The sequence below is a fragment of the Wyeomyia smithii genome, chromosome 2 (assembly GCF_029784165.1).
Source record: "Wyeomyia smithii strain HCP4-BCI-WySm-NY-G18 chromosome 2, ASM2978416v1, whole genome shotgun sequence".
NCBI lineage: Eukaryota > Metazoa > Arthropoda > Insecta > Diptera > Culicidae > Wyeomyia > Wyeomyia smithii.
The window spans coordinates 203,034,865-203,051,257 of NC_073695.1; the positions used below are offsets into that span (position 1 = coordinate 203,034,865).

The 16,393-nt window shown below is 38.0% G+C and overlaps 2 protein-coding genes across 3 annotated transcripts in view; one reads left to right on the forward strand and one right to left on the reverse strand.

The window, feature by feature from the left end:
* LOC129719830 (uncharacterized) overlaps nt 1–16,393 on the forward strand; it is a 615,095-nt gene that overhangs the window by 35,601 nt on the left and 563,101 nt on the right. The window lies entirely within an intron of this gene.
* The window catches only part of LOC129720353 (lectin subunit alpha-like), a 28,575-nt gene continuing 20,334 nt past the window's right edge, over nt 8,153–16,393 (reverse strand). Inside the window, exon 3 of the mRNA XM_055671816.1 lies at nt 8,153–8,272. Coding sequence (XP_055527791.1) covers nt 8,153–8,272 — 120 coding nt within the window. The remainder of the gene's footprint in view (nt 8,273–16,393) is intronic.

Genomic DNA, 16,393 nt, shown 5'->3' on the forward strand with positions numbered 1-16,393 from the left:
GGAGGGTATCTTATATCCAACTCTTATATCATAACTGGGAAACTAGCGACCAAAGGCTTCGCTATTCTCCTAACCCGCCAAGCTTGGAAGAGGTTAGGAGAGCTAGTAAAGAGTTGAAAAACTACAAATCACTAAAAAGGACGATCTCCCAGCCAAACTTCTCAAAGCCGGGAGTGAGCACTTGAGCAGCTGTTGCGTGTTGTCCATCAGCTCATCTCGAAAGTTTGGGCCGAAGACAAAAACTACCAGCGGACAGAATGGACGGACTCATTTGCCCAGTTCATAGAAAGGGCCAACGACTCGACTGCAGTAGTTGTCGAGGCATAACTCTGCATACAAGATACTCTCTCGCATCCTGTTTAATACAGGGTGGCCAGCAAACCGGGAAAACCTGGAAAACCGGGAAAAAGCCGAGAATTCGAATATGAACCGGAAAAACCGGGAGAAAGCCGGGAATTTCAATACTAAACCGGGAAATTTGTCATATTTATTTTGAACATTATTTTTCATTTACTACATGCTTGGGATCTGTTGTATTAGTTCAACGCGCTATATATCTTCTGCCAGTTCACAAACACTGGAAGACTCAAGATACCATTTAATTCATTCTCGGGGTAAGATGCTGCAGTAACAAGCCGGTCGTCATATGTTAAAATCTCGGCTAAGAGAGACGACCGTTATAGTCAATAGGATCCTAGCGCTAGCCCCGCAATTACTAAAAAATATTTTGAAGGCCAGAGAAGTCAAGAATGCCTCCAATCAGGCTTGTTAACTTGTTGTTGTTGAAATAGGCAAAAACTATTAAATCTATATAAAACTATATAAATAGGCAAAAACTATAGAATTTTATATTTTATTAATGATAGAAAATAATTCCAAATATTTGTCGTTTCCGAAGCTCAGCAGCAGCCAAAACAATTTTGAATTAAATTCCAAATTTGTGAAAATATATAGGATTAAAAAGCGAACGCCGAAAATCTCAACCAGTGAGTGCAGAAAGTTGCAAATATCGCTTCAGTTAAAAAGTTTAATTAAACCAGGAATTAATGTAAGCCTCAAATGTCAAAAATCGTTCCAAAGAACGGTTCAAAATAAATTAAAAATTTATGTGAAAATACTCTGAAACATGAGGTACACATTGATTCTAAATTATATCTTGAGTTTAGCTGAGTGAATTGATGAAATTTTTGAGAGAATGACATTTTCTGCGCGTTCCAAACGTGCCCTTTGTACTAGGCACAAGATAATACCAGATTATTCGTTTGTAATTTACACAATGGGCCGAGTTGCGTTCCTCAGCCATGAAAAGTCGAAAAATCAACAGCAACAGGCCGAAGTAGTTAGCCCTTTCTCAAGTTTTGAAATGAAATAATGATATCGAAAACAAAATTCTTTCACAAATTTATTTTGTCAATGAATAAACGTGGTTGAACTTATATATTTATGCGTTTTAAAACCGGGAAAAACATCAATTTCCAACCGGGGAAACCGGGAAAAACCGGGAATTTGAAATTGGAAATCTGCTGGCCACCCTGTTAATAGACTGAGGTCGTTGCAGGAAGCCTTTGTCGGAGAGTACCATTGCGGTTTCCGGGAAGGGCGATTTACAACGGACCAAATGTTTATCTTGCGTCAAATACTTGACGCTCGAAAGTTCAGACAAGTAATTTGTAGACTCATCATCTGTTCATAGATTTCAAGGCGGCATACGACTCAGTTAAGCGCAACGAACTATGGCAGATTATGCTTGAATGGTTTTCCAACGGAACGGAACTAATCTGATTTGTGCCACCTCTGACGGTTATTCATTATGCGTCAGGATACCGGGCATAATTTCGGACGGGCTCGCGAGCCTGCTGTTCAACATTATCTTTATGGATGCAGTACGGAGAGCTGGTGGAAGTTTGAGATTGTGATAGATGGGGGCAGGCCTTGTTTCGCTCATCTTCATCTTAAAGAGAAAACAGTTTTCTTCCCTCCTAACAAGTGTGAGCTTACATTCAATGTGCATCACAGCATCTGCTGTAGAGAGAGCGCAGAGTAATCGTTTCTCTGACGAAAAAACGCTCCTAATTTGACAGAGCAAAAACCCAGTGAAACTCTCGTAAATTGCTCATCCGCGCACGCAAGAAATAAATTGCTCGGCAATCAACTGAGAATTGCGTTACCGTTTTCATCGCTCTGCGGTGCGGCAAAAACAGTATAAAATCGAACTTTCTGCAGAATACGCACCTATGGTGAGTTGTGAATCTTCCTATAATATTAAATTCGAAAACGGTTAGGATGTGGCATCAATGTGAACCTAAATGTTTCGATATTTGGCCAACTTCTCTACTAGTAAAGGAGAAGCTAACGAAAACTACTCCCTCTTAAACTGAGAGAGCAAACAAATGTTTACCCCTAACACGCGATGATTAAGAGTGAAAATGAACTCTGCGACTGAAATACTTTACGCCTAAATGTGAATCACTCACTCTGTGTGAGAGAAAGTCTAACTCTCCAAGGGATTTGGCAGGTAGAGAAGGAAATTTGAGCAAAAATCAAGAGAACGGAAGAAGCCTGGATGGGGGTATCTATGAATCGACGAATTTGTATACCCTGGTACTCTCGTAACATGTGACAACGACGTAAGCTGCGAATTCAGCGACGGATAGCAGGTGCATGTGCGTACGAAATTTGCGAAATAGGCGTAGGATTCCTGAGATCCTGGCGCATGAATCACGACATGTACTAAGCATACAAAACCACGTGTCGGAGGAGCGACCAGCGAAGAGAATGTTCAGCAGAGAGCCCGAGAGAGGTCGGCGATTTCGTGGTAGACCCTGTATTAATTGGATGTGTGGTGTGGATGAGGACACTCGATCGGTGGTTTTAGAGGCGGTTGGAGAAGACTAGCCCAAGATTGAAAGACGTGGAAACGTATCCTGAATTCGGGAATTGGTCGTTAAAGACCTGTCCTTATAAAAGTAAAGTAAGCAAAAGTTTCCAGAATATTGAATAGAGAGAGAACTGATTGAGAGGGAGACCAACCTAAATCCATGTCTGTAGCAAAACGGGATTGATAACAAAAGTGGTTTTGCGCACTCACTCTCAATACAGGTTACGTTTTATTAGAAATATGAGTGCGGAAGAATATTAAAAAAAGAGAATACGAGAGAACACCGCAGATAATAAAGTGTTTTCTTGCTACTTTTAGCGATACCGTTTACTGTACAACGCACGTGCTGTCCATAGAAACCGTTGCTTAGTTCAGTTGATGACCAATTTGAGAACAATATTCGAATGGTTGTCTATCGCAAGACATAAATTGTAGAGTGTCAATGGAGAACGATTTTTCGAATTTCTTTTAGCGGCTAAATTCCAACTCGGTCGTGCAGCAGCCTCTTTCTCATAAATGAATAGTCTCAAATAATATATTTTTCCGTCATTTCTTCGCTGGAATAAAGTGGGAGAAACTATGGAATTTAAAGTTTAATCGCTGTAAAGCTTCAGTTTCCGAAGTTCGATTATGCTGAAATTTTGAAGGAGGAGAGGAGACAAAACATTTGATTACTGCCGCTAAACGAAAATTGAAGGATTCCCATACATTACATTGACACCCTAATGAACAGTAATGAAGAGCACCTATATTGAGAAAAAATATTGAAAATCAAAAGCTTTATTGAGAAGGTGGGTTGAACTCTTACCTGTACTCCTTGGCTGCCTGGTTTAGATATTAAAATGTCATCCGACACTTTTACTGTCGTGCGTCTCCATTGATAAAAAATTACTACATTTATTTTTTTTTGTTTTCAAACATGTTTTTGACGTAGAATGACGTCTTAAGGCTTCTTCCATTCGGCATGGAAACGGGAACATTGCCTCCTGTCAAGCCACGACACGATACAATGTTATTTTGTTGCCTTTATAAGAGCTCTATCGATCCGGGTGGACAAAATCCATAAGAAATCATTTTTTGTCAATCCGTATTACGAAAAAGAGACAATCTATTCAGGAGATAGCTCTTAACCAGAGTAAAATGAGAATTTTTTTTCGTAGATTATTATTGCAACATACGAAATAAAATTTTTCGAACGTTGGAGAATGGTAATCAATATCGCTTTTTTCAACTCTATTGTTGTTTTCAAAAAACTCATTAATTTGGCATTGAACACCTGAACCGCAACAGTATCATGATGGAGTTTTACCGATATTATGATGAAGCTGATATTCTTAAGTGTTCCAGATTCTGAAAAGTAAACAACGAAGGGATGAACGGTGGCTTGACTATCATTCCAATAACTACACGAATCACAAACTGATGAAGACGTATTAAAATGAGCTTGACTGTTCAATATTTTTAATTTTGCAATAACGTTTTCGTTTAATTGCGTAAGCTTGATGAGCACTGATGATCAGGAAAGGGTTTACAGCATTTGGGCTTGGTGTATTCCATATTCCATTTTCACTTTATTCATCTCCACAAAATGCAAACTGTTACTAACACACCTGGAGTAGTGCAATCGTTTTTATATACGAAAACAGATATTATAGGTAACCCAGTAGTCATTGGTTGCGTACTTTACAAACAGTTATTATTAGTAAACAAGTAAGAATGTTTGCACGACAAACATATTTTTTTATAAAACATTCGGCAAGGGGGAACGTGTAGGTAGGCTAAGGTTTAGCGCTTGAGTTATTTATCCAATCGTTTTGTTGTCAAAAAATGAATTGTATATTTTTGACCAAGCATTCCAATGAACGTATGTTTTTTTGCAGGAGAAACATGGACAAATTAAGAAAAACGTGTAGTTTCCGAAATATTAATAACTGTTCGAGCTTAAATTTAAAATAACTCGAAAACCGATGCCTTTAGAATGTTTACTACCAAGAGCTTTTTGATTCAAAATGACTCTCTGCATATTTTAAAATCTTCAGAATACAAATATTTTGAAAAATGTTTAAATTGGAATTTCTATAAAAAAATTTATCTACCATAAAAAAATTATTTTTCATTTCTCCATCCTGGGCTTTTTTTAAAAACTTGCGCATTAACGTTGTTTCTTTAAAAAAAAAATAAAAAAAAAATTTTTTCAATTGAAATTCAATGTTTATTTTTAATTTGTTTTGGTCAAAAAAGTTTTTTTTTTGTACAGTGTATATTTTTTTATGGTCCATTTTTAATTCCCTACAACTAATTCTCAGAGAGCGGGGGCCTAGTGTGGTTGGTAACGTCTCCGCCAACCACGCTCGACGCCTGGGTTCGAATCCCACCGCCGACATAGGTGTCGATGGTTGTGAGGTGGCGTGATCCACTCACAACCAACCCAACTGGTCTAGATTCAATCCTAGCCGACACCGGGAGATTTTCTGAGGCGAAAAATCTCTGGGATCACGCCTTCCATCGCATGAGGAAGTAAAGCCGTTGGCGTCGGTCCGTTAATAAACGGGTCGTGAGTTAGGGTCCTGGGTGTGGAGTCGCCTCCCTGGGCGTCGGTGATTGGCCACAACAGTGGCGGAACTAGACCGACGGAAAATAAGTGAGAAAAAAAAAACTAATTCTCAGGCAGTTTTTCTATACAACCAACGGTTTCTGGGCTACAATGCTTCGCATAAAACCTATGCCAAAAGGCATAAGCCCTTTTAGAATGTAAATGATGGGTGTAAAAAATCTCTCCATCTGTGAAAAATGCTCAGTTTGCTAAGCCAAATACGTGTGCAAAGTTTCATTCAAATCAAAAATGGTCGATATTCGACCATAGGTCATTTGGCGCGATCTTGCTCTATATTCTAATGTAACTGGAATGGGGTGGGTTAGTGTTAACACGTGAATGTTCGGGAAATCTTGTGAGCCGTAATGAATAGATTTTAACCTGAAAGCTGCGTAGCCGCAAGGTTACAGAGTCCGCTTTGTCAAGCGGATGGTCGTGGGTTCGAGTTTTAGTAGAACCAGGCCATCCGATGTCAAAAAGGACTTGAGCATGGGTTTATTCTCAGTCTCCCCACCCAGTTACCCTTCCTTTCCGCTGAAATCTACAAAATACCTTTGCGTGACTTCCTCTTAACAAAAAATAAATCCCTCTTATCAATAAAACTGGCCAGAAGGACGCACGACGAAACTTCTCCAGGGAATTATAATTGGTGATATTTGGCAAGAGGAACGAGTATCGGTATAGTAGAACAGTAAGCGTGTAAAGGAAGAGTAGCACATTACACACAAGCACTGATGAACAATAATAATAAGCATGCCACTTCTCAATAGAGGTATTGCTATTAACAGAAGTGCGGGATACAGCAGACACCCGGGCATATCTCACAATAGATCTACGATTCTGGTCGCAGTGAGGAAGTCCATATAGGAAAAAAAAAAAACCTGAAATACTATTATTAATAACTTCTATTGATATTTTATAGTTCAAAAATCGTCACTTGCAATGCAAATAGCAAATAGTAGCACTTTCCACTCCGATTTATTTCATAAGACAAACAATTGAAAAATTACTCATTCTGACTTCACAATCTCTAATTGATCTGTAATATTGATAATAGATGAATTTTGTTAAATTTCAAGTTTGCTTTTACTATTCTCGTAGGAAAAAAACCTGTAACCAATCTTATTATTAACAACTAAAATTCACTGTACATAGTATTCCATCAAAATGCTATGAACTTTTCCTCCTGGTTTTAATTAGATTTAAATTGAAAATACATATAAAATCTGTTTAAAAATTTTACCAACATCTGGGGTTTCCATGACAACAATGATAGTAGGATATCTACTTGACGTTAATTTATCTCTCATTGTTTTGTTGATTTTACAATTTTTTTGCGGCGCAAGCCCCCATTAAAATTGGAAATTATACTAGTTACATAGCCAATGCCTTGCTAGATGTAAACATAAATAAAAAAAACACATAAATGTTACGATCAAGTTATACCTGCACTGCAGGGCGGTACCACTCAAAAATCCCGAGATCACTTGACGTAAACCCTGCAACACGCGAGGCGACGTGTTTCGCATGCCCATGCCACTTCTATATTCGGAACAAATTATAGAGTTAGCATGAATTTCAGTCCCGCCGCAAGAATCATGGTGACATGATCCAACCTTGGTTGCGTCCCCCTTTTCACGTGATCCGTCAGGTTGCGCGAATTTTGCACTCGACACGCTCTGGCGCTCCTTTAATTCACGTACGGGCGGAGCTCTGGACGAGCGAGGTACGAATTATGGGACTGGCTTTCAACTGTCGCCACAGTGAGTTGCCTTTAGCTGTATTACGTTGCTATTACGAAAGGGGGGTATTAAAGTAATATATGGTTTATTTAGGTAAATTTATTTTAATTACAAACGAATTTGGTCACCATCTAGTGGAAGCTACTGGGTATTTAAATTGTTTTTGGGGTTTATTGATTCGCTAGTAACCAGGCTGGCTTTGATTGCGACAATCATCGACAGCCACGAACCGAACTCTATTTGGAGTTGAAATGTGTCTGGTTTTCCCATCGGGCTAGATTATTGGGAAATTTTCTCAAAGCGAAGCACTATCAAGTTGGTGTCGGTTTGCATTAAGGCACTAGATTGGACCCCGCAGAAGAGAAACTGCGGACACCGCCACACAATCGTCAACCTTCTACGGATGATGCCTAGCAGCATCTCGTAATGAAGTGTTTGTGTGAGCATAATAGTCGAGCATGATTGAGTGCACTTGAAGGTGACAATGATGCAGGAAGAAACCAGTCGACGTAACGCACTGGAATGATTTGATACTCTTTCATTCGTCTCCGTACTTTCTACATAGGTACCATTGTTATCTTGTGATGATGACGAAGCGAGAAAATCAATCTGGCTACTGTCGCACTACTACAGCATGAAACCGGAACTCCTGTAACCTGAGATCCACATCAGTTACCCGGAGGGCTAACGGTAAATGTGTATGCATCTGGTTTCGTTTGCTGAGAACAGCAAGGCCAAAAGTTACAGTACTGTGAATGTCAGTTTGGATCATATGACTTGATTAGTTTCAAAACGTACCTCTACCTATAATGGACCCAAAACCAGAAAACTCAATCTGTCCAATCAGTCCAAAGCTATTTTATGTTACGGAAGGGAAATTAAAAATGTCGAGCTTCCAATCATATTGAAGATATTCCTCATTGCCCGGGTAGAAAGCTCTCAAATACGTCCACCGCCGGTTGCGGCGAAATGCGTATGATACTCGATTCCGGATTGCGGTAGATCGCGATAGGAGCATATGCACGGCGATGGTCCCCGATGCTGCAGAGCGTTAGACGACTGCGGGCAAACAATAATTGTACGGTCAAATTAATTGAGCATCATAATTTATTGACGGCCTCTGGGCCCTAGATGATGGGAACGCCTCTCAATTATTGGCTGATGTTACGATTTATGTTCAGTGCTTGATCTTTCTACTGTCCTTTTATGATGCTGAGATTTTTTGTTGTTGCTGTTCATTGCGGGAGTTGCATTCCACGCGAATAAATACCAACTGAAGAAAGTACATAAAACCTGCTGATTGCGTTCAAACAGGAGTGTTAAATGGAGTCTTGCTGGATACTGTGGTTGTAAGAACAGTAGATAAGATAAACTTCTATCTAGTCATTGTTTTACGACCTATTACTGAGAACTGTTTGGCATCCATGAAGTTTTTGTGATGGAAAGTTCAGCAACTGCGTTAGCGTTCTATTCACTGTAGAGTCTTCCTCGACCGACATTCGAGCATACAATGACTATTGAATCGCTTTATCAGTACAAACTAGAATACCAGTTTTGTGATATGAAACGGTGAAAAAATATTTAGAGACAACTTTTTTAACATTCTGACAACACGAGATTTAGTTGTTAATGTTCGTATATGCTCGCTTATCAGAATTGTGTTGTCTAAATTTAATTGGAATTAAATCGAGCTCAGTCATCTGAATTTATTCAACAAGATTAAATTGTGAACAAAGTTGAAACCCCAAAAGAGTGAAGCTCAAAACATGACACACCTCATATACTGCTGAGAAGGATTAGCCAAAAAAAAAATCACCTCGTCAAGTGAATTGAAAAAACCGGTTCTTTAGGGTCAATATTAACATCGTATTCTGTGCAGCTGAGGGGCGAAGAGGGTCATGAAAATTGCAAAGTCCCACTCCGCACCAGCAAAACGCCGTGACATCACGCTTGATCGGTGAATCAGTGCGCAAGTATTTCGATTTCAAATTCGCGTCACATTCAAACTGTTTCGGCTGTCGCATTTTTACGATTTTACTTCCTCAGCGCCTGAAGAGAACACTATTTGATTTACACTTTTAGGGAAGGGGGCAGCAATCAAGAAAGAAGCTAAATCTTGTAAATTACAGTACCCTAAGCAGACATTACTCAACAGTAACGAGCGCAAATCGAACGTCATGTGAGCAGTTAACTCTACCGCTTACTAGCTTAAGGGGCCTCAACAACGCCGAAAAGATTTATGTAGACTTTCTATTTCCGAATGATTACAGCCCCCGAATGGGTGACCTGGCCTCAATCGCAGCCATGGTGATCGGATCTCGGCTCAATAATAGGAGTGGGTGATCGGTCATCAGCTTTTATGTGCGGATTATTTTTGCGTACTGTCGATGGGATACGAAAATGCGAACATGAGTATGGAATGGCAGCAGTACCTAGAGGTTTTTTTTCTTATGCAAAATGTTTCACTCAAATTTGGAATCAACTCGAACTCGCAGCGACTGGCTTGGCATACCATCACAGTGCGCCTACAGTTTTGTGAGTTAACTTAAAACAAACGATTTTTGATCCTATTACCAGCGTTTGATGGTAAACTTTTGAACCAGTTTTCTAATCGAGACATCCGGATATCTGCGATTTTATATAATAGATTTACGAACTTTTTTTAATGTTTCAAGGTAGTAGCGTAGCGTAAGGACGGTATATTTCGTAGATGGCTGACTGATGACTATCGCTTCCACTCAGATTTCATGAGAAACAATGTTTGGGAGTGATATTTGAACCAATCTAAGGTGAAATAGACCTGACAGTCATAACTGCTGGCTACGTACCGATGCTACGGTACTTACGCAATAGGAGGACACTGCCTCAGTGATACACCCGTAAATACTACGGAATTGGATAAAATTCGGGGATTAGACAGGATTCGCATCAAGCAAATGATTGTTTAATCCATTCAGTGATACCCAGGTTGCAATACAGGGAAGCGAGTTTTTTTGGACATTTCAACGTAGTACTTCAAAAGGTACGATAAATAAAGTACGATATTCTAAGTAAAAAGTTAGAATTATCCGCATGCCTGTTGTTTAACTAATTTGAGCTTTCTTCAAGGTCACTGTTTGACAATAATATACAAACTGTGATTTTCTGTACCTTCATCTAAAATCGGGGACGTTGATCGAAAAATGCTGCTAAGATGTGACCGTCTTTCGCAACATCCGCTAGCGAAATGATGTTTGATCGAAAGCAGGCTTTTATATAGCCTCCCATAGATGCTCGCCGACACTAACAGGTACAGAAAACCCGTTGCTGCTGCTGTTGCTAATATGTGACCGTCCGTCCAACAGAGGGGCGACTTCATACAAATGAAAATATGTATGTGATATTTATAAAATTTTGAGACGCTGCGCCCGAATTTGGTATAAGTTTTGCTTGAAAATTTGTATATTTGACTCCATGAGAATTTTCATTCGTTTTTATATACTATATGAGGAAAATTTTACAATGGTTTTAAAGTTTTTGAAAAAAAAAGATATCATGCTCGAAAGACTTCCTTATTTCAGTAAAAAACACAGAGACAATACTCAGTCATTGAGAAAATGAAAACAAAAATGCATTTCTCCAAGTTATTTTTGAAGCCAATAGTGCCAAGTCCTGTCGTCTACACTTGTACACCTGTTTCATGCAAAAAATACGTTATTTGTTAATTCCGCCTTACTTCTCGGAATATTACAATGAGAATATACATAATCCGATGATGACAATTTGTTCTCCAATATTTTATAGACAACTTTTCCTTAGACGTCATCAAGATTCATGGTGTGCAAATTTTCGACACTGCAAACGAAAGAACAAAAGTGACAAGAACCGCATTTTCACTGTCTCAAGTTGAAACGACCTTCAGCGTCAGCGGTGTCAATTTTCAGTGAAAGTCCGGTCATTGAAAGAAATGAGATGTCCGATTTAATATCGAAATTATTTGATTTGAGCCAATTGATTGTATGAAATCGATGAACTTTGAAGCAATTACATTCTCAATCGCTTAAATCACGCGAAATCACAGGAATGCTGCTATCACCGTCAACTGATTGGAGCTAAAAGTCTCTTTCATTCTCACCTCGTTCGTTGAAAGTTGAATATCAAAGATTTCAATTTCAACTGAAAATCCTTTCATCACAGTGAAGGTTTGCAGCGCTACCCGTGGGGCTCTAGCAGATTCCCCGTTTGACCCAAAATCAGACTCTTATATAAAGCTACAAGTACTCGCCGATACTGACAGGAGCGGGAAGTCTGATAATCTTCCATCGCACCATCCGCTAATAAAATGATTTGTTCAAACTGAAGCTGGTTTTTCTATACCCCAAGGAGTGCATCCTCGGTTAATTTGATAATATTTTCTGTCGATCGTGCTAGGGAAAGTAAGCATTAAGCTCAGCTCTGATTGGTTGAAAACTGCGTTTCAACTAAGCTTGACAATTTTGAACAGTGTAAGAAATCGTATAATCGAATTAAAATGATAAATATTTAAAAATGGACATGATTTAGTCTTCTGTCTCGTTTTTTTTAGATTTTCATTTTACACCCAAATAAAGCTCTTATAAAGACGTAGTTCTAGGCCAAAATGTCCAAACCGCAGGTTTCAAAATACACCGGGGTAGAACGCTCCACGCCCGCACGGCTCAGAAGTCGATTGGCAGGTATCTGATCTACGTAAAATGTCAGTAACATGTCGATTTTGCCCCAATTTCCCTACAATATTTAATTCGGTTTATCTCGACGTTAAATTAACTTATTTCAAATCTGTTTAATGTAATTTCAAGAGTGTAAGCGATACCCAAAGATACAATAACAATTTGACATCACATGATCCTCCCCCTTTTGCGAGGAGGGGGTTGCATTTTTGGCCAGGACCGGTCAACGAATAAAAATCTCGCTTCAGCCATGAGACCGTCGTTGAGACGGAATCATCGCGTCTTCGATAAAGTTAATTTCGATCCCCTCCCCGCAAAGAGGCGAGGATCATGTGATGCCAAATTGTTATTGTATCTTTGAGTATCGCTTACACTCTTGAAATTACATTAAACAGATTTCAAATAAGTTAATTTAACGTCGAGATAAACCTAATTTAGTATTGTAGGGGAATTGGGGCAAAATCGACATGGGTCATTCCATATGAAGTGTACATGCCACTTGGACACAACCATCACAGATTTTGCTCAATGTTGGGGGAATTACATCTACTGTCTCTTTGGAAAAATCCCAATTTTGGTATTGATTGAAATACCCCCCGCTCTGTGGGACCCCCCTATTTATTGAAAAGTCACGCATTTTTTGTTCAAAATCTCTTTTTTCTTTTTCTTACAATTCATAGACGTAAGGTGTCCGAAAAATACTGATAGATGATTTTTGAAGAAAATAAACCAAGGAATCCAGAAAAAATATAAGTTTTGACCGGAAGTGTTGCCAGATAAATTATGTTTGTATTTGAAAACTAAATTTACATTTTTCGGCAAATGCAGCCATTTTCATTTTAAATTTGATAATTTCATCGTGTTCCTTGGAAAATTTCACATAAGAAACAACTATCATCTCGAGTTATGAGCCAATCTCGAGATACAACATTTTTACGAAAAAAGTTGTGAACTTCGTAATTATTTTATTTTATAATTTATAGACGTTAGATACGCGAAAAATAGTGATAGGTGAATTTTGAAGAAAATAAACCAAGGAATCCAGAAAAAAATATTGTTTTTGACCAGAAGTGTTGCCAGATAGATTATTTTTGTGTTTTTAAAATAAATTTGCATTGTTCGGCCGATGCAGCTAATTTTATTCGAAATTTGATGGTTTCATCGTATTTCTCGGAAACTTCACGTAAGAAGCACTTACCACCCCGTGGTCATATTAGCCAATCTCGAGATACAACGTTCTTACGAAAAATTAATAACGAAATTCAGAACTATTTTCGTAAAAACGCTATATCTCGAGATTGGCTCATATTACCTCGGGATTATAGTTGTTTCTTATGTGAAATTTCCCAAGGAACACGATGAAATTATTAAATTTAAAATAAAAATGGCTGCATTTGCTGAAAAACGTAAATTTAGTTTTAAAATACAAAAATAATCCATCTGGCAACACTTCCGGTTGAAAATAATATTTTTTCTGGATTCCTTGGTTTATTTTCTTCAAAATTCACCTATCACTATTTTTCGGGTGTCTTACATCTACTACTTTTAGATATTAGCGCATGGTAATGATGATGCTCATACATACTTGATATTATTTTGCTCTGTGAAATATACTAAAACCATGCCAAAACCGGTTCTGTAGAATCACCGTTTTGAGCTCAGTTTTTGTCCGATTTATGATGTGTTTTTTTTAAAGATGGGTAAGAAGATGCTAATATGTGGACAAACTCGCAAATTTCAGATTTCTGAAAACTCAACTCAGGAAATTTGTTTTCGCATCAAACTTCATCAAAAAATCATACATAGAAGCCAAGGCAAAAAAATTGTTGCACTGTGTAATCCATTCTTTCATTGAAATAAATGTTGTGAGGCGAATAGAAACACTCAACAATCGACTGTGTTTTTCTTGTTCTGACGTAAGATTCGAATTTTACTTTGAAGAAAAAGGAATAATTAAATCATCTTTATTGATATAAGATGCAAAATAAAGTAAAAAGTGTTCACATAGCGGAAATCGGTTTATTACTTCATGTATGTCATCCTATTGTATGGATATGTCCTAAAAGAGTCCTCATTAGGAACGGAAGGATTCGAGTTGGGTCAAGCATTTCTACCGATTCAGGGTCTTCTTGTACTTCGTCTAGACACGGCGTCCAGTAACACTTTGTGCTGGTAGAACTGGAATCATGTTCCGTTTCTTTCGGGTTGTTAATGACTTTGTCAATTCATATCAAGCATCACTCAGCAAATAAATCAGACATTTGTGAAAAATTTTGGCTGATAGCTTGGCTGTCTTCTGGATTGAAGTCGATTCTATATTTCGTGGCAGCTTGACGAAGGGACAGTTTTTTTTTTCATTGTAACATGTGTGCGGTTTGAATCAGGCGGATTAGTTTCGATTTTTTGGTCCTTTTTTGGACCTTTTTGTTCGTAAGTCTTGACCAAAATGGGCAAAGAATGTACAAGACATTTTACAAGGAATCATTTTACATGAAAAATGCGATTGCATTTCTCAAGTCTTTGTTTTTGTGCAAAAATATCCGCTATGACGTTGTTTCTATTTGCGGGAGTTTTCCATGAAACATAAATAAAAGGTTGATAAACACCTTAGGGCAATCCTCAAATTCACTGTAAAATTTCAAATGCGTTACGACCGACCCAGAACAGCAAAAGGACAAGCTCAAAGTGTAACAAAGTGGCTTCTATAGGCAAAGTTTTTCGGCACTCGGAAACGCTCTAAACTCAAGCCTCCATTTTGTATTTTTTAGCAAACTAACAATAGTGCTTCTAACACTTAAATGAGTTTGGAGAACTTATTCACAATTGAACATGATTTTTGAATTTTAGCAAGAACTTATAATAACATTTTCCAAGCTCAGAAGTTTTGTTTCTTTTAGTCCCACTGTTTTTATTCACCCCGTTTTACGATATCTCCTGTCGAAAGGAGAAATTATATATCATTATATATAAATTATATATAATTAACAACAAGAGCGTCAGAAAATTGTCCAATTTCAAAAGCCTTTAGCTCAGTCAGTTTTTAACGTATTTCTATCAATATTGCAGCAGCGATTAGAAAATTATCTAAACGTCGTGCAAAATGCGGGAACGACGCTTTCTGGAAAATGGCTCAATATGGCAGAATGCTATTTAATATGGATATTTCCGGAGCCAGAATGATGCCATTCCGGTCTTTCGGATGCGGTTCTGGACTTCCGGTCTAAAATGACCAAGTACCTCCTAAGTAATACCGGAACCGGAATCCTGCGTTAATCCTTGCGGTCGTGTCTCATACACAGCCTCTTAATTTTTTTCTTCAATAATGTATTTATTTGCAAGAGATCAGGAGAATTGTTTTCAATAGCAAAGTTTATTTGTGAAATCAAGAATTTTCGTGTATTTTGGGAACTTTTAGGATGAATTCGTTGATATTCAGGTCCGCGGACACGTCTGGTGAACGAGAGTTGATGTCCTGATACCGGAATATGATATTAGATACCATTTTTAATTCCAAGATGGTGACTTTCGGTTTCTGGGAGCTACATGAAACTGTGGAAAACGTTCGCAAATTCACAAATGTTGGTATTTGCGGAGCCATGCCGACGACTAGAGACCGGTAATCCGCACCCAATATTTTAAAACTCAAGATGGTGGCTTCTGGTTTCTGGAATTCTAGGAAAATCGAATATATTTTGCTATACGAATATTTTCGGAATTGGGGACAGAATATCGTGGTTCGATGTATTTTTTTAATTCAAGTTGACTGCCGATTACTGGAAAACTAAGTAAAATTGCAGAAAAAGTTCTAAAAATCATTGAATCATTGTCCAACGTCATTTTAAATTTGTAGATGATAACTTCCGCTTTCAGACAATCGACGAAAACCGAATATATACCGAATATATACAAGTATTTTCGAAATTATGATGATGTACAACGCCTAAATATCGACATCCAGCGTTATTTTTAAAACCTAGGATAGCGACTTCCGTTTTATTGAAAGCTTGATGTAAAATAAGAAAGAAAAAGTTTAAATATTCCACAATATTGATATTTGCACAGCCCGGACAATGATCAGAAGCTGAAAACCGGTATTCGATGGAATTTCGGAATGTTAATGCAATTATGGCATAGGGGATCTGCTCCTTTATTTATCTCAGTACCTATAACTATCTCATCGCTCTTGTTTCTCGAATTCACCGTCAAATTTACTGAGTTTTCTTAAAAGTTAAACCACCGAAAAAATTCGACTGAATCGAATTTTAATATTAAAATTACTGTTACTTTGTAAAAATAATACAATTTGATACGATGAAGATAGGTGTTGAGATGAATATAGGAGCGATCCGCCTACGTGTTCTGTGTAAAAAGGAGATGATTATAAGAATATAAGGAAAAAGGAAGGGCAATCCCTGAGAAAGGAGGATCTTAATTGATAAAATTGTTAAGGATGTTCGTGCATTTGGGATTGTTTGTGATGAATTCGATGGAT